General features: G+C 44.5%; 1 protein-coding gene across 4 annotated transcripts in view; it reads left to right on the forward strand.

The window, feature by feature from the left end:
• Wasf3 (WASP family member 3) overlaps nt 1-23003 on the forward strand; it is a 92223-nt gene that overhangs the window by 55640 nt on the left and 13580 nt on the right. For all 4 annotated transcript variants that reach the window (XM_021186801.2, XM_021186803.2, XM_029533817.1 and 1 more), the window contains exons 3-6: nt 1707-1849; nt 16776-16910; nt 18438-18591; nt 20695-20812. In XM_021186801.2, the coding sequence (XP_021042460.1) occupies nt 1717-1849; nt 16776-16910; nt 18438-18591; nt 20695-20812 (540 nt within the window). In that variant the 5' untranslated portion in view covers nt 1707-1716. The remainder of the gene's footprint in view (nt 1-1706; nt 1850-16775; nt 16911-18437; nt 18592-20694; nt 20813-23003) is intronic.

Raw genomic sequence — 23003 nt, forward strand, 5'->3', positions numbered from 1 at the left:
CCTTGATCTCCTTTTGTTGTTGAATTGCTCTGGCTAGGACTTCAAGCACTATATTGAATAGGTAGGGAGAAAGTGGGCAGCCTTGCCTAGTCCCAGATTTTAGTGGGATTGCTTCAAGAAAAAAGATGTTTTTAATTCAAATAGAACCATGTAATTTCTCCTTTCCTTCCTCCAGCCCTTCCCAACTAGCCTCCCTAAAACTCCTCCCACTCCCCAGCTTTCAATTCATATCCATATGCATACAGACTGAGTCCGTTTTCATTGGTAGTATTTATATGACTTAGAGGCTGACTGCTCTGCATTGGACAACCAATAAGGGGGCTCATCCCTGAGAGAGGCTAATTCTTGTCCCAGAAGTAATAAGTTGCCAGTAGTCTTTGTCTAGACTGGGGCCTGCAAAACTGCGCACCCTCTCTGGGATGCCATGGCCTTTGGTATTTCTGTGCTCCAGCTTTGTTTACACAGCCATTTCCAGAAGAGCCTGTTTCACAGTAGTTTTCCTGGTGTGCTGCCTCTTACAGTCTTTCTGGCCTTTCTTCCTCAATGTTCCCTGGACCGTGGTTCAGGACTTCTGTGTATCCGTTAGAGCGGAGCTCCCCACAATCTGTTGATCTCTACACTCTGTCCAGTTGTGGTTTTCTGTGATGGTCTCTGCTGTAAGGAGAAGCTTCTGTGGCGAGGGTGGAAGCTGCACTTTGGTGATAGAAAGAGGAGATTTGGGATGAAGGAAGGAATTACACTGGTCTAGCCTGGAGGGCTGTAGATTCTTTTCTAAGGTCCATGAAAGTCCCTGGAAGCTGGCTAGGTTTCTAGTACCAGTTTCAATTTCCTTCCTGTTTGTTATAAAGAATGAAAGCCCACATACACCACCTTTGATAAATAGTACATACCTTACATTGAAAGAAAACCCACAAGATTTGGTATGACTCCAGTTATACCAAACTCGGTCAAACCCTAAACCACATGATTAGAGGCGTCATGCATAGGTGGCAAAGTCTATAGAACTTACAGGGGACACCTGCCAGACCCTTGGTCTCAGGGACCGAGAAAGGAGCTGTCACCAGAAAGAGACATTTAGAGACATTCTTGGATGCTTGCGTCCCTGCCTTTCCATCAGTGATAACTACTTAAGTACTTTGAAGCATCTTTATACATTTGTGGGAGACGTATAATGCATTTTGTGTCTATTTTGCTATAACTAATAACTATGGGACACTTGGTGTTTTGACACAGGTGTGTAGTCTTGGCTGACCCAGAACTCACTGTGTAGATCAGGCTGTCCTCGAACTCATATTCACCTGCTTCTGCCTCTTGAGTGCTGGGATTAAAGGTGCGTGCATACCATCATGTCCGGCTTCAATTTAGTTTTTTTTCTGGACCTTTTCTTTTTCTGTCTGCTGTCATTTCAGTGGAGAGTAAGGGCAGGAGTCACCTGTTGAGTCTCTCATGTACCTAGAACTCGAGATTATTCTTCTCTTACAGGGGAGCTCTACATATATCTGAAATCTATGTAGTTTTAAGGTAATTGAAGATGCATCGCCTTCTAGCCAACCCTTTCACACAGGAATGGAAGGCTAATTGAAATTCCTGACCAAGTGTCCGTTTCCAAGAAAATTAAGACTCTAGATTTGTTTAAATGAGACCATGACCATATGTGTGTGTGTGTGTGTGTGTGTATAAAACATGTATATCTTTTTAATTTCTAGATTGTCAGCCATGCCTTTAGTGAAGAGGAACATTGAACCCCGGCACCTGTGCCGCGGCGCTCTGCCGGAAGGAATCACCAGTGAGCTGGAATGTGTGACCAACAGCACGCTCGCTGCAATCATCCGTCAGCTAAGCAGTCTGAGTAAGTCCCGTCGCTCTCCCCTGGCCGCTGGTGCTATCTTACAGACTTCACGGTACCCCGTGGCTCTGTGAGTGGCAGCTGTGGAGAAAAGTGTCTTCCTCTGTCCACCGTGGCCAATGACTGTCCGCCCTGGGCGGCTGGTGCCTGACTCCGCATTTACAGTTGTCACCTTGAAAATAGGAGCCTGCACATTGTTAGAGAGGACCAGATGTGTAGACCTCACAACCTGTCCATTTTTAATGCCTTTTAAGATTAAGTTGATTGTGGATTTAACTTTTTCTTAGCAAAACTGTCTCATTAAATTTGACAGGACCAAGGGTCTCTTCTTTTTTTAACTTGTTAGGTTGAAAAGTAGTTAGCGTCTACAATGTACCTAGTATACAGTTGATGTTCAACAAATATTGGCCTAATTCCAAATAGGAAATAACAACAGGTGAGCTGGTTATTGCATACATATTATATATGTTATACATATATGTAGTTGACTGACAGCAGCTACAGCCATAAGGAAGACAAGACTCCATTATTTTGTCAATAAAGGTTAATATTAAATACCCAAGGGATGTTCTTTTTTAGGATTTAGAGAAGCACGAAAAGGCTTTTTTTGAAATTGTACTTTTTCCCACTTTGACTTTTCCATCCTAACCCTGTTTTCTCACTTTGCCTCCATCCCTTTCAGTGGCGACAGGTTTTCTCACTTAACACTGTACGAGCTGGTAATAGCTGGAAAGTCTCTGTTAAATTCCATATTCAGGTAGTCTTAAACACAGAAGGTAGATGTGTATATGACTCTGAGTATGTGTGCAAGTGTGTGGGTATGAGTGTGTGTTCGTGAGTGAGTGTGTGAATGAGTGTGAGAGTGAGTGTGTATGGATTGTGTTTGTGTGTGAGTGAGTATGAGAGGGAGAGACTCAAGAGCTTACATGTATTTATTTTTGAAAAGAACCACTGCAAATACCTATTTGTTTAAAAGGATTGTATTTGATACTGATATCTTTTAAGGAGATTTATAAATTTTGGCTAAGGAAACTGTCACCTGCAAATGAATTACCGTGCATTTTGGAATGGATTTCCCTTGAAAGCTAAACTAGTTACAGTTGATTTTGGGTTAGTGGTTGTTCAGAGAATATATAAATTTATATAATTACAGAAAAAATTATTTTCAAGTTATTGATAGATGTACATGTTTCTCTTTGTTTTTATGGCTTTTTGCAAGTTCTCTTTCTTACTAGCAACTAAAATATCTGTTGACACAAAATATGAGTAATGCAAACTGACTGAAACTTAAAAAAAAAATTTAATCATCAGGCTACCCGTTGAACTGTGGTATTCAGCAGAATGTTGTATTAACCAGGTTTATTCTACCTCTTTGGACATAGTCCCATGACCTGGCTTTCCTGCCTGCTTCGCTGCAGAAGCTCTTGCAATAGGTTACTCCTGCGAGCCCCTCCAGATGTAGCCATGCCCGTGTGCTTGAAACTTATATGTATGGTAATTACACATAAGGGAACATTCATAAAGCACCTGACCTTTGGAGAAAGATATTTCCTGGGCCCGGGAATTTATGGGTCATGGGATTTCTTTAAATGTGGAAGAGAGCAGTAGAAAAATTGGTGGGGCGTGTGTTCTATTGGAATGGCTCAGTGGCTACGATTGCTTTTGAAGGTGGAGAGCAGGCAGGCCTTAGAACCTAAAGAAGGAGGAATGGACTCTCCTGAGAGCTCCCAAAGGAGCATAGCCTTGCTGATATCTTGACTTTAATACAGGACAGACCAAGTTCATTCTAGATGTCAGATTCCAGGTGTAAGATGATAACTGGAGTTTAAAGCCACCGTTGGAGTTATCATACACACATACGATAGAAAGCCCATCTCTCACTCTGGGGTGGATATTGTTGTATTGCATGTGATCATACAGAAACTTGATGTCTCTGAGCACTGCTGATCCTCTGTGGCCTCAGCTGGACCAATGGTGGGATTCCCTCCATGGCTTCCGACACGACTTTTCTTTCAGACTATCAAACAAGATTCCAGGAAGCATCCTATGGAATGGAATATGGACCAGAGATGCCAGCCCCCCAATACAGACCTGTTTGTTTTTGTATTTAAAAGATAATCTAGGGAAGTTGGCTGAATAAACATAATGAATTATGGGACCTGTGGATAAGGAGCCCCACTGACTGCGTGGGAAACCCAAGTTGTAGAAGAGGCAGATCTGAGAAGAAAGCAGCAGTCAGTGGAGTCTCCTCATAGTTCCATAATTCCCCAAACAGCACTGCCATCAGGGGACCAAGTGACTAAACACCTGAGCCTGTGGGGGACATTCCTCACTCCAGCCACCACACTTGCAATGCATTTCAGAATGGTCCTCCACCTTGACTGTACCCGCTGTTACACTTCAGTCTTTGGGGCATCTTTCCCTGCAGCATTTATTTGTGACTGAGCTCTAAGTGCCTTCGTGATGGGGGTAGGGGCTTCCTGTTCACCTCAAGTACCCATCAGTGGCTTTCTGACTGTGAGGTGCAAGGCTGCAGGCCAAGTTGAATGGAGCAGCCTGATTTCAGTGGTGGCTTCCCCTGTGTGGGGGGCAGGGCAGATATCAGCCTTGCTGCCTCCGTCCTCACACTGTGCTGGCCCTCTGTCTTTCTACCCAAGGAGTGGCCTGCTGAGGGAAAGTGGGCTGTGCTGGTACCAGAATCAGAGTTTACAGGTGTGATTTTTGGAATGGGGGGGGGGGAGATCAGCAAGTGGAGGACTTGCCTTCATCACAATGGGTTCAATCCCTGTTACACCACACCAGGGCAGACAGAGTGGAGAGCACTGGAATCTCAGCCCCTGGGAAGTCGAGGCAGGAGGATCAGGAGTTCAGAGTCATCTGTGTGCACACAGTGCATTCCAGGCCAGCCTGACTACATGAGGATTCATGGATTTCTCTTTCCCCGTTCATAATCATTAGATGGTGTTATTGCTTGTTTTGTTTTGGTGTTGAGGCCCTGGCCCAATTCCTCATGCTTGGCCAAGTATCATAACATTCATGATAAACCCAAAGCAGAATCTTTTTAAAAGTGTTCTTAGGGTCCCTGATCTTTATGCAATCAATCCAGATGAGAAAGAATTGCTTAACCTTCTTCACTTTCTGTCCAAACCCCATCCTCCCACCCACCATCACATCCATTCCCTCTGCCTCCCACCCACCCTCAGAGACTCACCTTCAGGTGTGGGTCCAGATGGGTGCTGTGCAGCAGCAGAACTTCCTGCAGCTGTGAGGAGATGCTGGCTGGCTGACAGGCAGCTGTGGTCAGGGGAAAGTTTTCAGTGGGAGCTTCAGGATTTGCTTTGACCCACAGTGGTTATCCCTCCCTTCAGCACAGCAGGCTGCCTGGAGACCCACCTATTTTCTTGTGGTTCTAGAGTTGACAGAGGGACTGGAAATCCCCGAGGAACTAGCAATTGAGACTGGCATTCACTTCATCTGATTCTCCTGTTTATTGGAAGCACTGTTTACAGCTTGAAGACACTCTGGTCCTGTATGTGGAACAGCATGTGGAGCTCTGCTTATGGAACAGCACGTGCAGCTCTGTGTTCTGCCTGCCTTTGGGGTCTTGGCACACTGCTTTTTACAGCCTAATTGCAGACAGGTTTGAGGCAAGGGAGTTCTGCAGCACTGTGTTTCAGTGGGGTTTTTAGGAATCCTTTTCAACAGGACAGTATTGGCTGCTGCTGCTAAGGTTAGTGACAATTATAGCCACGAAAGAGGAAACTTGTAACTTGGAGAGTGTTTGTGTGAAAGACAAAGGCTGGCAAGCCTTCAGAGTCTATCCAAGAACATTTACAAAGTATGTACTACACAGTTTCAGATTGTTTCTAGTAGGGGGGAATCAGAGCAGTGGGTGAGGGAGGAAAGCCCCCGCTGGTGCAGCTGTGGCTGACACTGCAAAACTTGGTGTCCAGCTGAGGAGCATTGAGGGGTTTCCTTCAGATAATGACAGTCACTCTGCACACCAGGTAACATGAATCTGAGAGTACTTCTCCCTCCTCCTTGATAGCTCTTGCACCTCTCAGCCGGCTGCTCAATTAAAACTGCAGTATCTTGCAATCAAATCCTTGCTGGTATTAGAGTGAAATAATAGTTTTCATAAGTTATAACTTTGTTATGGTTGGAAACTTCTAAGAAAGATGCTTTTTAAAGAATAAAAAGATGAGCTACCAAATAGAAGGAACATGTTTTGTGCACATATATTTTTTTTTTCATTTTTGATAAAAGACTTAACAAATTAAAAAAAACAACAACTTAGTATTAATCAAGGAGGAACTAATTTTGAAGAGAACAAATACTGGGGCCAAGAAATGGCTTAGCCAGAAGAGCATTGGCTGCTCTTGCAGAGGACCTGGGTTCAGTTCCCAGGACCACATGGCAGCTCCCAGCCAGCTGTCAGTTCCAGAGGAATCCGATGCCCTCTTGTGGCCTCTTTAGGTACTGCAGACATGTGGTACACATAGATTCCTGCAAGCAAAACACTCCTACACATTAATAAAAATAAATCTTTTTTAAAAGATGAATAAATCCCAGTACACCTTGACCAAGGAAGAGTGAGATAACAAAGAAGTGTGTAAGAAGATACTCAGCACCAGTAGAGTAGCATTTTAATATAGTTTTCCTTTTACAGGAAGAGGGACATCAGGAATCTGTGCCAATGATGCCAGGAGTCCTTTTCACACACTGTGGCTGTCATTTTCTTCTGTTCTTGTGATAACAAGTGTTCCCCTTATTCACTTTAGAATGTTCTCTCTCTCTCTCTCTCTCTCTCTCTCTCTNTCTCTCTCTCTCTTTCTCTCTCTCTCTCTCTCTCTTTCTCTCTCTCTCTCTCTCTCTCTCTCTCTCTCTCTCTCACACACACACACACACACACACAGAGGTATATGTAAAATGCATGCATAGCACGAAGCTACACAAAGTATGCAATATACATCACTGCATCAATTCAAATAAAATTCCTTAAGATACTACTTTGTATACATGTTTATAAGAATGGCGTGTCAGTATACAAATAGCTGTGAAGGCTGTCCTCACTACATGATAAACAGCTCAGTGGATTCATCTAAGGGACTTTTAATAGCTGAGGGTTAGTATATCCATAGACTTATGTAACCATTTTTTCACTGTTGGAACGCATGAGACTCCTTTCTGGGGGACGCTAGTGTATAACATATCTTTGGGCGCTCTGGAAAAAAAATTCTGCCATCTTAATGACCATCAACGTACTCAACAATGAGAGCTAGTCCCTGCAGATGGCTTAGAACTCTGAGTTCATTCATGTAAAATCTCCCTCCTTTCCCTAATTATTACAATCTTCTTAAAAGAGATTACCAAGATACATAAACCAATGAGGCAAAAATACACATTTAAGGTTAAAGACACAGACTTAAAGAAAATCATGTAGAAAATCTATCCTGCAATTGCAATGCATTAGAAAGCTCGTTTGGTTAATATCAGATGGGAGACGAGGAAAGTGACAAGTGTCTTATACAGATAAGAGACCTAAGAACATAGACCAGTCTGAAACTTATCTTGTAGGGAAATGCCGCACAGTATGGGTATAAACAAGAACTTTCCGACAGGACTCAAGCAGGGCTGGAAACTTTACCAAAAACTAACAAATAGGATCATATCATATAATTAAAAAGCTTCTCCACAGCAAAGGATCCCATGAGCAGATCAAACACCCTGAAGGATGAGAGAGACCCCGGCAGCTACTCTTCAGACAGGGGTCTGAATCTTGATTGCGTAGAGAAACGTGAACATACACAAGAAAATAAAACTCCAGCCAGTGATGGATTGAACAGACACTACTCAAAAGAAGAAACACAAATGGCTAGTAACATCCTGAAAAGTGCTCAGCAGCCTTAGCCAATGAGAGTGCACAAATTAGGACAACCGTGAGTTTCCATCAGACCCCCCCACCCCCCCCCCCCCCCCATGAGAACCACAATCGCCTCAAAAACAAGCCATAATAAAGACGGTGTGGGCAAAGACAATGTTTAATTCGCTGCTGGTGGGAAGAAAACTGGCGCGGCCATCGTGGAAACCAACATGGAAGTTTCTCGAAACTACACAATCCAAGTAGTCTACCCCTGGGTGTATTCTCTACAGACTTCAAGCCCTGCCACCAAGACACTTTGATGTCTGTGTTTGCCGCTGCTCCCAGAACTGGAGTTACAGGTGGTTGTGAGCTGCCTAACATGGGTGCAGGGACTCAAACCTGGGTCCTCCCTGCAAGAGCGTTCACATCACACCAGCAGGGAATCAGGACCAGCCAGGATGTCCGTGAATGGTATGGGCAACGAGACCCTGGACACCCACACAAGGAGCTTTAATCAGCCGTGAGGAAGATTATGAAATTTGCAGGAGCGAGGGTGCACATGGAGATGGTTGTATTCAGTATGTACCTAGGATCAGAAAGACAAAGATGGTGTCTTCTCCCTCACATGCTGATCCAAGATTTTAATTTTTATGTGTGTTTGTCCATACAGGTGTTGACATAGCTCATGAAACTATGAGAAGTGTTGAAATGAGGGACAGTGGCAGTGCGTGTGACTGGGGGTGGAACAGAGGCTTCCAGGGTTAGCAGGGCCAACAGGACTGTCTGAGGCAGGGGAGGGCAGGCAGCACATCTTATTTGAAGATGCTCTCATGAAACCTAGTCCTTTGTAGAGTAATTAACATATATGTGTATGTATAAAACATTTATGTAAACACACATGCATATATATAATATATGTTACAGAGACAGAAAATAAGTTATCAATATAAAGTGTCTGAGGGTTTCCATTCCTGGGAAGAGGCACAAAAACCAAAGGTAACTCATATAAGAGAAATTTACCTGGGGCTGGCTTACAGATTCGGAGGTTTAGTCTATTACCATCATAGCAGGAGGCATATCAGCATGCAGCCTGAGTTCTGTGTCTTGATCTGAAGGCATCCAGGGGAGACCAGTATCCTCAGGCTGCTAGAAGGAGGTTGTCTTTCACACTGAGTGGAGCCTGAGCATAGTAGGTCTCAAAGGCCACCCCACAGTGACACACTTCCTCCTAGAAGGCCACACCTCCTGACAGTGCCCCTCCCTCTGGCCCAAGTGCATAAACCACCACATAAGGAGAAAATGTAGGGATTATCTCATCCCCGACAGTTTGGAACACAGTACAGCTCACGTGTTAAAGATGTGTGTGCCTGTGACAGGAGTGCTCCAAAGCATAAGAAGGAAACATAAACAGAAGGAAGCAACTGAAGAGATGGCTCAGAGATTAAGGCTTCCTGCTGCTCTTGCAGAGGACCCAGGTTTAATTCTTAGCATCCACTGGGCAGCTCACAACCACCTGCACTCCAGCTCTGGGGAATCTGGTGCCCTTGTCCAGCCTCTATAGACACTACGGCCATGTGCGCATAGCCACACACAGACACATGCATATACACATAATTAAAAAGAAAACCAGCATAGTTTAAAAATAAACTAAGCAAAACTCACAGGAGACATACACAAATTACATATAACAGTTGGAGGTGTGATTTTAAAAAGCCCTAATTATTGAAAGAATATGTAGACAAGATAATTTGTAGTCACACAAAATCTTTGAATGATACTACTCATCAGTTTGGCTTAACTGCTCTTTGTGTAGTAAATTCCCAAGCTAAGGAATAAACATTTTTGAAATGTAAGAAGACGGAGCAGCCAGAAGTGCTCCATGCCAAACCCAAGTACCTGAGTTTGATAACTGGAAACTCACGGTGGGAGAAGAGAACTGACTCCTGCAAGTTGCCCTCTGACCTTGCTATGTGCAGGATGGAGTGCATCCACATGCAGGCATGTACACATATGCAGGCATGCATGCATGTGTACACACACTTTTTAAATTTTTTAAATGTGTTTTTATGTATATGAATAATTTTGCCTGCATTTATTTCTCTGGACTTCATATATGCAGCATCCATGGAGGCCAGCAGAGGGTGTCAGGTTCCCCTGGAAACGGAGCTACAGATGGCTGTGAGTCACCATATGGGTGCTGGGAATTGAACCCACATCCTCTGGAAGACCAGCCAGTGCTCTATGCACTGGGCCATCTCTATAGACCACATAATTTTTTTTTTTTAAAGAATATACACTTTTTAAAAGAAATTTCCCAGGGATCATCTACCAGAGGGAGCATCTGCTATTATATAGAACATACATCTAAAGAGATTAATATAGAGAGCATGATGATAATGAGATGCTAATTATCTTTAAGATAATTTTCAAGTATTGGGAATTCAAGCAATATTTTTTTTTTAGAGTATTGCTGGTCAAAGTAAAGCTCAAAATGGGAGTTAGAAACACTTCAGGTTGAAGATAAACATAAAACACCAGTGTGTTTGTGGTATTTACACATGGAAACCCATGGTAAATTGCTCAGCCACGCTGCCGCAATTTCCTCATTAGTTAGTCTTTGTGGTTTTAGACTGGCTGAATCACATCTTCTCTTCCCACCTCATATGTACACTCATGACTATGATGTTTATTTCATTTATAAAAGAGAACTGTGTTCTGAATAATTTAACCCAGTGTTAGCATCTGCACCCTCTTGGCTGGGCTGGTCACTCATATGGAATTCATTTCTGCCCCCGCATCCTGTGGCTCCTGTTCAGTTCTCTCTCAGTTCTGCATCCTGCTCCCACCAGATACAACCTAGTGAGGATGCTCCAGCATCCCTTGACCGTCCTCTGTTTACTGATTCTCTTTACAGCAAGGATCCCTCAAGAACCCCTCAGCCTTCACAGCCTCCACTCTCCACCCCCTGCTCCCCTGCTGTCTCCTGTCCACCCACACTAATGAAACTGCACCAGCATTGCAGTGACATCCAAGTGCTAATGGCCCAGTCTCATTCACATTACATTATCTGTTATTGGTGTTTGGTCCATCAATAGCTTCCTGTCTGAAGAGACCTTATACACCACCTCACTTTGTGGTGACAAACGCTCTAGGGACTGGCCGTTAGGACTTTTAATTTTTTTTTAAATTTTGCCTCTTCCATATATTTGGCAAGCTAACCTGATATTTATGGGTGACTTCAAAGTTTATACCTACAGTTCTGACCTCTCCCCTAGATTTCAAATTCCTTCATACAGCTGCTCACTTGATACCTCAAAGGCACATCAGACTGCATATGCCTGAAACACAGTGTATAATTTCTTCCTGTTTCTCTCATCTCTTTTCCCAGATGTCCACTCCATAGCAAATGAGTTCAGCCGCCTTGAGACTAGATACCTAATTTTCATGCCCTCTTACTTCCCAATGGAGAAAACTATTCCCATCCTGATCATCATCACCTCTCCCCTCTGGGCAGGATCCTCCCGTTGTCTCTCCTTGCTTCCATCCTCCCCACCCCGGAAAGTGGACATGAATTTGTGCGATCCATCACTCTGGCCCAGTGACCCCGGCCTCCTGCACACACTTACCAAGTGCATTGCTGCCTTCTGATGGACAGTTCTTCCTCTGATACAACCTACTTTGCTTCTGTTGATATAGTTTATCCAAGCCATGTGGTGCACAGACATATACCAGCAGGCACAAAGCCCATACGCATAAAGTAATAATAATAAATCCTCCTCTGTCATGTAGGGGTAAAAGGCCCGTCACTGTCTATTCCTCAGCACTTCAGAGGCATGTTTCTCCATTGGGTGCGAGTGGAAATGGGGTCACATGGTCCTGATGAATCCAGAAGTAGAAGCTTTGTCAGGAACAAGTATGTTGCAACTCCCTCAACATGGTCATTAGCTTGAGACAGAATTATTTTAGTTTAACTCTTAATAGACTTACTATATTTGCTGGTTGTTCTGGGCCAGCTGACCAAGCCCACTCAGTCAGTCAACAGGTTCTCCAGTGCAGGAGTGAAGATTAAAAAGAAAAAAGACAGTTAGACAACATTGTAGTGAAAGACCCCCGAAGTGTGTGTGGGGGGACCCTCCCTCAAGTCTCGGGATGATGCAACGCCAAGAACTCACGAGAGACCAATCTTGATGCAAACAGCAAGAGGTTTATTTGGGAAAGGCCAGTGCACTGGGGACGACTGGTATCCCATGCAGGGGTAGAGGACTTGACCCCGGGCTCAAGGGGTAAGAGGTGTATAAAGGCAAAAACCGAAAACACCTGGCATTGGGCTATAGCATGGCAAGCTAACAAGTTTGCATAATGGGTTTAAGGAATGGTTAGAGTATTCTGTACAAACATTTTCTGGCGAGTTAAACTTCTACTCCCTGCCATTAGTGAGGTCTATTTTGGACACAGGTCTAGGGGCTTACATGATTTTTCACTCTCCCTCAGGATCTCTCAGTAGCATGACCCCAGTCAAGTCTGAGCCTGAAGGCAAATTTTTATTTTCCAACCCACTTTTTATACCAATTTAATTACATGCAAGTATTTTGGTCAAGCAGTACAATAGGAACTAACAAAGCAGCAAGCCATTACTCCCATGACAGTTGTTTAAAAGGGCTTGTCATAATGACTGAAATACTTGAGCCCACTTCCTCGTCCAAGCCCAAAAATCTTGTCTGAGGCCTAATTCCATCCTAAGACTAAAATTCCTGCCGTATCCTACTTCCCTATCACAGCCTAAAGTTAGATTCTTGCAGATTCCATATCTTGCCCTAATGTCAGATTCCTGCCTGAGTTTACTTCCTCGTCATGGTCAAGGTCAGACTCCTGTCTGAAGCCCACTTCTTTGTCCTTAGCCAATGTCAGACTCCTGCCAAACTCCTGCCAAAAGGCTTTCCACATATATTGATGAGTAGAATTCAGCATTTCACATCGTTTTGGAAAACTGAAGACTGAAATGGTAACACATTACACATACTCACGAGAAAACATAGCTCCTTCCATTAACTTCCTTCTAGCTGCTTATTCATCTCTGCAGCTGGAAGACTATTAATCTTAGAAGTCTTAATTTCTCTCTCCCCTTATAAGTCAAGAGCTTCTGGGTGGAAAGAGCATCAGAAGGACGCTCTCCATCTCCTGAGTATTCATGGGAATAGCTACACATTAGTATTTTCTGCTTGTATAGCATCTAGCATATAGTGACCATCTTTCTCAGCAGGAGTCACCTTGCTTGAAAGGATGCTGTGACTTCTGCATGAGTCTGAGGTGTACACATCTATCCTCGTGATACACATGGTCCCTAAGGATGACTTTTTTTTTTTATTTTGGTCTGAGACAAGGTTTCTCTGTGTAGCCCTGGCTGTCCTGGAACTTACTCTGTAGACCAGGCTGGCCTTGAACTCAGAGATCTGCCTGCCTCTGCCTCTCAAGTGCTGGGATTAAATACGTGCACTACTACACCCAGGCTAAGGATGACTTTTATAGCAAAGGGGGAAGAGGAGTTCATTAAGATTCCTTGGCGTGATTGCATGTATGCATGTGTATGTGCCTGTTTGTACATGGCTCTGTATGCATGTGCATGCATGTGCACGTGTGTGTGTGTGTGTGTGTGTGTGTGTGTGTGTGTGTGTATGTATGTGTGTATGAGCACATGTGCATGTGCCTTAGTAGACCAAGGTATTTCAGACAGGGTGTGATCAATGTTCTTTCAGATTCCTGGTGCCTGTTAAAGATTTGGAGGCACCCCAAAGGAGTAGAAACATGGAATCCTCTTAGCTAATGTTTTCCACAAGTCTGTGCGAAGCACCACTGTTGCCTGCTTACTCATTAATGGGAACACTGGTCCACTCTGTATCTGGTTTTCTTCAGTAACCATTGAGAACCAGCTCTGTGCATGTAGTAAAGAGATTAAAGGTTTAGTTCACATGCTCAGAAAGCCAGTGAGTTAAAAACCAGATTAGCTTTGTGTGAGTCAGGAGTAAGATAAGCTTAAGGTATCTCAAGGGAACATAGTGTAGGTATCTTGTTGGAATATTCACCCAGTGCCCTGGCGGGTCTGGTTTTAGGTTAACCAGCTCATGATTTGATTCATGTGTTTTAATTCCTTAATTCCAAACCCCTCTGAACTCCCAGTGACATTCCTAAGGGCGGTTCACTCATGGCAACTGTTGACACTGGTCAGTAAGGTGGCTGTGGTGCCACAGCCTGGGAGGCTGCACAGCATCCTCTGGGCAGCCTGGGTGTATTTGTGAGGAAGGTCACGGTGAGTCAGGAGCTGGGGATCCATGGGAGCAGCTCCACTCCACAGTGAGGAAGCCCAGGCCATCTCCTTAACTACTGTCACCTACCCTCAGACACAGCTCCTGCCAACCTGACTCCTCAGGCTTCCCACCTTGTTAGTTTTAACTGTGACAACATATGCATAACATAAAATTGACCCTTGTTAGTGTGTTTAGGTGCGGAGCTCAGTGTGTTAACGGTGTTCACAGTTGCCCATGACGTGCCCAGAGCCTTCCTGCTCACAGAACTGAATCTCTTCCTGTTAAGCCACCCACACCCTCCTCCTTCCCCAAGTCCATGGTGACCACTGTTCTGTGTTCTGTCTGAATTTGTCTGTCCTCTAATGCCTGTGAATGAAGTTACATGGTATTATTTTATGTGACCATCTTATTTCATTGGCATAGTATCCTTAGGCTCATCCATATTGTAGAGTGTGCCAGAATTCACTGCCTTTTGAAGGCTAATAATCAATTTCATTATCCCTTTATCTGTTGGACAAGTGAGTTGCTTTTACCTATAAGCCATACTGAACAATTCTTCCGTGAGCATGTATGTGCAAATACCTATTCCTATTTTTTAAATTTATTTATTTTATGTCCATGACTGTTTTGTGTGCATGTATGCGTGTGCATGTTTCCCACAGAGGCCAGAAAAAGGGAATCTGATCCCTTGGAAGTGGAGGTACAGATGGTGGGAACTGCCATGTGGGTGCTGGGAACTGAACCTAGGTCTTCTACAAGAGGAGAAAGTGCTGTTAATCATCTTCAGTCCATTAAAACTGTATTTGACTGAAAAGCAGCTGCTTTTCTGGGCTAGGCTCATAGGTGAAGTGATTGCATCCTGTGGTAATCAAGCCTGTGTTGCACATTGTGAGGACAGTCACACTGTTGTCTATGGCCAACGAGGTTCTGTGAGCACCAGAAACACTAAGAGGTGAAATTTCTGTCTCTTCTGTTTCTGCCACTTCCCAGGTAGTGTGTCTGGACAGATCCGAATTTGTAAGTCACAGCTTAATCATCTAGAGTCTGAAAACAGAAACCCCTGGCTGTGTGCTAGCCTCAGTCATCCATTTGTAGAGAGCATGATAGAAAGGAACCCTAGTTGTAGACAGGCACAGTTCCTATTCTCATGGATCAGGCCATGAGTTCAAAAACCAACCCTGAGTTGGTAAGTTTCAGTGTCTGCTAAAATGGGATTGTTGTCTTAATTTTCTATTGTGACGAAACACCATGAACAAAGTCAAAGTATGGAAGAAAGGGTTTATTTTAGCTTACAGTTTGAGGGCAGGCATGGTGGCAGTAGCCTGGGTAGGAAGCTGAGAGATTATATTTCATCCACTTGAGGGAGGCAGAAAGAGTGACCTGAGAGTGGGGTGAGACTTGAGACCAAAGCTCATTCCCAGTGACATACTTCTCCAGCAACACACACACACACACACACACACACACACACACACACCCCATACAGTACCTCCAGTGGGAACCAAGTCTTTGCATCCGCGAGCGGGTGAAGAGCATTTCTCTTTGAAACCTCTAGAGCGTTCTTGTGTTAGCTTATCTTCTGGGAGTGTTCACATTCTCTTTTGTCGGTTGGGCAAAGACTCACTAGAAACTGAGAACCAGCAGGAGAGCTAGGTGTCTCTGTTAGAGACATTAAGTCCTGAGATGCATGAGGAGTCATCAGTCACTGACTGTGTGCAGACTAAATGAATTTTTTTTTTTTTTTTTTTTTAAGAGACAAGGTTTCTCTGTGTAGTCCTGGCTGACCTGGAACTCACTTTGTAGACCAGGCTGGCCTTGAACTCAGAAATCTACCTGTCTCTGCCTCCCAAGTTCTGGGATTAAAGGCATGCGCCACCACTGCCCGACCGACTAAGTAAAGAATAATGTGGAGATTTGTAGATTTGAGGTGAGGAAATATATCTTTCCAGAAATGCTTAATCGATTTTAAGAAAAGCGGAGACCCAGACATGATGGCAATTGCTAATAGTGCCAGTCCCAGGGAGACTGAACAAAAGGGATATGGCCAGCCTGGGCTATGTCGTGAGATCCTGTCTACTGTGACTAGCTAGCCTGGGCTATGTAGTGATGTCATGTCTAGTGTGTCTAGCTAGCCTGGCCTATATAGAGAGATCCTGTCTACTGTGTCTAGCTAGCCTGGGCTGTGTAGTGAGATCATGTCTACTGTGTCTAGCTAGCCTGGGCTATGTAGTGAGATTGTGTCTACTGTGTCTAGCTAGCCTGGGCTATGTAGTGAGATTGTGTCTACTGTATCTAGCACCCATAAAAAGAAGTAGATGTGAGCCCTGCTGGAAACTTTAAGCTGAAATCTTAGATGCTGATTTTAGACCGTGTGAGCCTCAGTACAGCAGAACTGCATTTCTGAGTGGTTGGGGAGTTTAGTGTCAACAGAAGGCATCAAGAAGAACATAAGATGTACAGTTCTGCTCAGGCGATGAGGGCCTCCATTTAAAGGCCAAAGTAATCTCTTGAATTTCATTGAGCAATAAGAGGAAAGCTTTAATAGTTCTGTTTAGTGTAAAATGAGAACTTATATTTTTCTTTTAAAGAAGTTTCATATTGCAGTTCAGGCAGCAAGAAGGGGGCTGCCCAGTCTGGAATGGTTTACCTTTCTAAAGGCCTTGGACCTTGACACTGGCTGGACCAGCCCTGTGCGGTGGCAGTGATGGTGACGAGCACGCATCAGCAATCCCTCAGCAGGCGCCTTTCCCCATCTCTTCTCTAGGTAAACATGCAGAAGACATATTTGGTGAGTTATTTAATGAGGCTAACAACTTCTACATCAGAGCAAATTCCCTTCAAGACAGAATCGATCGGCTTGCTGTCAAAGTCACCCAGCTGGACTCCACAGTGGAGGAAGGTAGGTAACTGCATGAAAGCCGCCAGCGGCACGCCTAGCGGGCTCGACAGACAGCGGTAATTAACTCCAGCACAGCCTCCGCTTTCCCCTTCAGTAGCACACTGCCATTTGTCTCGTCTCTTCCTGGGAGAGCGGGAAGGGAGTGCCCCACAACACTTGGTTAATTAGTAATTAAAAAAAAAAGATATCCTGTCTCTGTGCAAAATCACTGAGTGCTCTTATCGGCTGTGCCTTCTCTCAGGGCCCAGTTTATTTATCTTATTATTCACTTTGTAAATGTATATCACAGCTGAGTTTTAGATCATCTTTCTTGTGCATTTTTGATGGCTCTTAGAAGTGGATGCTTATGATAAACTCTAGCCTGGACAAGAAGAGCAGGTTAAGTTATATGTGGCATCGGGGACTGTCATGTTTCTAAACCTCTTTTCCAGGCAAGATTTTCCTGTATTTTTTGCATTAGTGTAAATATTAGCATTGCAGAGACCTCTTCCTAAAAGCTGAGGAAACTGGGTCCCTTCTCTGGGTTGTCATACAGCATATGTGACTTATAGGCTTGATGGTCCAGTGGGCAGGACAAACAGGACCAGCCTGGACACCTAAAAGAGTTATTAAGGTCAGATGAGTTACATACAATGTAAAAGTTGTGAAAAACGAAGAAGGTTCACCCTCCTCTGCTCAGCCAGGGACTCACATAGCCCTCCTCTGCTCAGCCAGGGACTCACATAGCCCTCCTCTGCCCAGCCAGGGACTCACATAGCCCTCCTCTGCCCAGCCAGGGACTCACATAGCCCAGCTTCGTTTTCCTGGATCAAGGCGCCTATTTTGTGGGTCATAGGTCAAAAAGCGTCGAGGCCTCTCTTTGTGCATCATAGTGATGGATGCTTAGTGGGATGCTCACATTTGCATACTGTTTCATGCAGGCGTCTTACTTCACTTGGCACTAATGGTTTCTCCCGAGAAATCCAGATCTGTGTGTTTGCCTGCCATCCCCGGGGGCTCTATTCTGTGTGGTGTCTGAGAGGCGCTGTTTAAACAGCAACAAAATGGTGCTCTGGTCCAGTGAAATCATTCTCTTGTTACAAAAGAAGACAGTGCTGTGATTTAACTTCATGTCATAGAGAAAATATATCTTTTAGAGGGAGGAAGGGCATTCTGTTTAAGCAAGACTTTAAGGAACAACAGAAACCATTATTTCAGGGGCTAGAGAGATGACTCAGTGGTTAAGAGCTCTGGCTGCTCTTGCAAAGGACCCACATTCAGTTCCCAGTACGTACATCCTCAGTTTCCAGTACCTACATCAGGTGGCTTACAATTGCTTGGGTCCCAGAGGATCCTGTGCCCTCTTACGGCCTCTGCCAGCATTGTGCGCATATACACACTCGGGCACATACCCAAAAATAAATCTGTTTTAAAAAGCCAATGTTGAGTCATTCTGGAAGATGGTTATAATTCTGAGTCAAAAGATGCTTCTTCCTAAATAGAGACTATCTTGTATGTAACTCAACCCGGGGACTTGTCTCTCAATAGTCTCACTACAGGATATCAACATGAAGAAAGCATTCAAAAGCTCTACCATCCAAGACCAGCAGGTGGTCTCCAAGAACAGCATTCCCAACCCTGTTGCTGACATTTACAATCAAAGTGACAAGCCCCCACCGCTGAGCATTCTGACACCGTACAGGTACAACTCCACGCCCCCTTCCCCCCTTCCCCCACAGCCTTTCCAGTGGAGGTTAAGGGATGCTTCCAGAGGCTGAAATGTGCTGCTGTGCTGTGTGGGACCACCTCAGAGGGCTCCTATGGGTTGAAAAAGAACACTCTCAAAACAGTAACTGCTGTATCATACCCAGTGAAACGTTGGCTATAGAACTGCTGGCGTTCCTAACAGGAGAAGTGTGAGTTCTGATTTTCACACTCAGATGTGGCTGTCTTCAGCAGGAGTGGTGCTTTACAGCGGCATGCCAGGTGTGGGTGTGCTGTTCCTTATGTTCAAGTTAGCTGGAAAGAAATGGCACAGTTCATTTACAACATGGTAAAATCCTCACCCCAGCCCTCAGCAGCACGCAAACATCTGCTGTTCTGTTGTTGGATGTGTCAGGAACAGACTCCCAGGGAAAAGACAAAAACCCAACAGGGCAACATTCACAGGGAGAGGCCACCTGCACACACACACTCTTACTAAGCTTCGCACATCCTTCCCACGACTGTGGCATCTTCTCACAACTCCTGTCACCATCTTTGGTTCTCTTTCTTGTTCTTACTGTCCCCTTGTCCTCCATGCTGGGCCTTGCCCCTCCACTCATCTTTTCTCCCCGCTGTGGATCTCACTTCACCAGCATCTGCTGGGCACCATGGTGATAGCCAAACTCGCTCACTTCCCAGAGACAGTGCTGCAGCCAAGTGTCTGTGATGGACCCTGATGACTGTGTGTCCTGTGTATGTGGCCCAGGTTCTTCATCTGCTTTGTGGTCTTTTCCAAGGATGCACAGAAGAGGTTTAGAGCCGACCTCCACGAAAGGACAGTCAGGACTGTCACCCTCTCTTTCTGCTGCACAGAGAGATTCTCTCAGACAAATAAATGGGCATGCATGCATAATCAAAATCATATGGAGCCAGCAATGTTATGTTCCTCAGCTCCTGTGGGAACAGTGGGCTTTCCTGGAGCTTAGAGTGCACACATTTAAAACTGTGATGTGCGTGAATAGAAAACTGTCTCCTGACCACCCTCTTTTTCCACTAATTTGTTTTTTTTTTTTTATTCCTTTATTTGGGCCATAAACTTTGACCTGTCTGTGTATATTTAACTGGCCTTGCCTCTCCTGTGTGCATCTATAGCTCAGTGGAATAGTGCTATAAAGAATAACTCTCCTGTTTTAATCTGAGTGCAGTATTTACATCATAACTATTCCAAGCATTACTGAAAAAAAATTAGTTCTTCCATTTATTTTCTGAGAGCAGTGGGAAGCATTTTTAAGAGGTTCCATTTTCATTTTTGATTATATGTCTTTCTATATGTAGTGCACATGGCTATAATGCACCCCGAAGCTGGAGTTACAGGCAGCTGTGGGCCAGCTGATGTGAGTGCTGGGACGTAAACTCAGATCCTCTGAAGGATAAGTAGGAGTTCTTAACTGCTGAGCCATCTCTCCAGGCCCTGGAGCGTTGCTGCTGATTCCTGTTACAGCCCCTGAGTTCATAGTGGCTGTGTTATTACTGGTTAACCGTTAAGGGACTGAGTTACATAATGATTTGAAATGTTATTTAGACTATAGTGTTCATAGCAGTACTTGAAATTGACATGGCCACAGGAGAAAGTTTCTTGAGAAAATACATTGTATTTCTGTCACGTGTATACCCACAATCATTTTGCTTTCTGAAACCAAAAGGTGTTGTGTAAGCATGAATTGACAAAAGGGACAGAGTACTTACTAGTTTTTGATCATAACTGTAGTGAAGTTTCAGTAGAATTGGTGTACTGGTAGCTTCCTGTTAGAATAAACCTAGTAGTTCCTTAAATGCATAAGCTACTGAAATTGGATATTTGTGAGTGAGGGGAATTTTCACGTAGGATTTACACCCAGTGGGTTCTGTTTTTAAGATTGTAGACTTGTTTGCTTTTGTGTATGTTTTCATGTTTTTCCAAATGAGGAAATTCAGGGTATAATACATAAGGTAGCATGCCGTGTGTGGGTTTTAGGATCCAAAGGGTTAAAGTTAACGTTACCTCCCGACGAAGGTGGCTGACCGAGCCTTCTTCCCTGGCTTTGAATGCTTTGGTTCACAGAGATGACAAGAAGGATGGGCTGAAGTTCTACACGGATCCCTCTTACTTCTTTGACCTCTGGAAAGAAAAGATGCTGCAGGACACAGAAGACAAGAGGAAAGAGAAACGACGTCAGAAGGTGCGTAGCGACGTCAGAAGGTGCGTAGCGGCGTCAGAAGTGCGTGATGACGTTAGCGGGAGGCGCCCATCAGTGCGCACACAGGCCCTCTGCTCACATAGTCAGGGTGTTATGGCTAGTTGTTAGGTTTTCTCCGGGTGTCCTCCTTTCGCATGACAAGTTTGACACTTTAACCCAGCAATGATCTTTTTAAAGTAGATCTGACCAGATTTGTTCTCCAGCACTTGTATGCCTCTAACAAAGGAAGTGGTGAACGCTCAAGTTCCGTTTCTGACTGTGTGATGCCTCCTGCCCCTTTGCTTCCTCACAGTTTCATATAGTCAGTGTTCCTGTCAGACATCGGCGTGTTTTGTCTTGTTTACATTCATCTGTTAGGTGTGATGTCACTGTGGCTGAGAACTTACTGAGGTGCTTCTGGGAGGCTGGGAAGCGAGTGGTCAGGACTTAGAGAGATCTTTACCAGGAGTGAGCCCCCTTAGAGGAGGGTGGAGGTAGAGGCGAACAAAAAGAATGCCAGTCAGGAATTTTAGAAATAGCTGTCCTACATATCATCTTGGAAGGATAAACTGACTTGTTTGGGTTAAGTGACTTCCACTTTGGAAATTGCCCCTTTAGCGCTGAGAATTTATATGTACCACGGAGAGGAGTGATTCTCCAAAGGAAATACTTACTGATCTTTTTACACATACACTGTGTTCAAAAATCAACCACCCAGACCAGGCTTTTAATCCCAACACAGGGAGGCAGAAGCAGGCAGGTCTCTATGAGTCCAAGACCAGCCTGTTCTACATAATAGATTCTGGGCCAACCAGGGCTACATAATGAGACCCTGTATCAAAAGAGAAAGCACCAACCACAAACCAGAATAACAACAGACCACTGGAGTACAATACCAACAAAACCAACCACACAGCTTGGCTTGACAAATACTAGGTTACACTGGAAGAAGTGCATAGCACTCGGTGGGGCAGTCTTGAGGTTGGGAGCGTTTGGATGTCTTGAGCTGAAGATGAATAAGAACTCGAGGTTTGGAAATACCAAAAGATGGGCCAAAGGTACCTCAGCTGAGAGTACTGATCATATGAGCGGGTCTTGGCTTCACTTCCTCACACAGACAAACGAAGAAAGAGAAGGGGTAGAGAGGAGGAGGGCGCCCAGATTCAGGAAGAGGGTTTTTGAGAGGTCTGTCAGATGACACTCTCTGCATGCACTCACACCAGGGAACAGTTTAGCTGGGGACCTGGGAAGAACTGCCGAGTTTTACAAAGAACTCAAGCAAAGAAGTCATGGAAGAAAAATGCATTGAAAGCCATCTTTGTCTAAAGTGCCATCCCTTTCATTGTAAAGGACAAACCCAGGACTTTCGGGAGGGCCCTCCATGGATATTTCCTGTCCTTTCTAAAAGCCTTGCCTTCTCAGATCCATCTCAGAAAGGTTTCCCTTCCTGAAAACTAATCGATGGATTGGTTGGTTGATTGATTGATTGATTGATTGTGTGAAGGCATTTTACCTGCATGTATGTTGTGTAATATTGGAGTGCCTGGTACCTGCCTGCAGAGGCCAGAGAGGGCGTCAGATCCCTTGGAACTGAGTTACAGATGGTTGTGAGCCACCATGTAGGTGCTGGGATCTGAAACCCAGGTCCTCTGGAAGAGCAGTCAGTGCTCTAACCACTGAGCAATCTCTCCAGTCCTGGCCTATAGCCTGCTGAAAGAAAATTGTTTTGGCTGATTTTGCCGGTATGTCGTTATTGTACTCATACTGGCTACATAAGGATATTGGTGTGTGTGTGTGTGTGTGTGTGTGTGTGTGTGTGTGTGTAAAAGAATCTATGTTTAATAAAAAGGGAAAAATAAATAAAATCTAGAATCCTTAAATGAGGGAATACATGTGATATTTGTCTTGTCTTCTGGAGACATAGTTCGTGTAATATCAGGATATCCAGTTGAACCATTTTCCCTCACTCTCTGTAGCTGAATTCAGTTCGTTATGTGTGAATCCAACGCGGTCTTTGTCCTCTCCTGTTGACAGTGACCAATTAGCTGTCATGAGTGACACAGCAGTAAAGGTTGGGAAGAACCATCCCTGTGGCAAGATGACTTAGAGTCTGTCCTTTGGGCAATCCCAGTGGTGGCAGAGATGGCCTGGCTTTGATTTCAGGGGACCTCTGTGTTGCTTCCCTAGACTGGGA

This window comes from Mus pahari, chromosome 23 (assembly GCF_900095145.1).
Source record: "Mus pahari chromosome 23, PAHARI_EIJ_v1.1, whole genome shotgun sequence".
Taxonomy (NCBI): domain Eukaryota; kingdom Metazoa; phylum Chordata; class Mammalia; order Rodentia; family Muridae; genus Mus; species Mus pahari.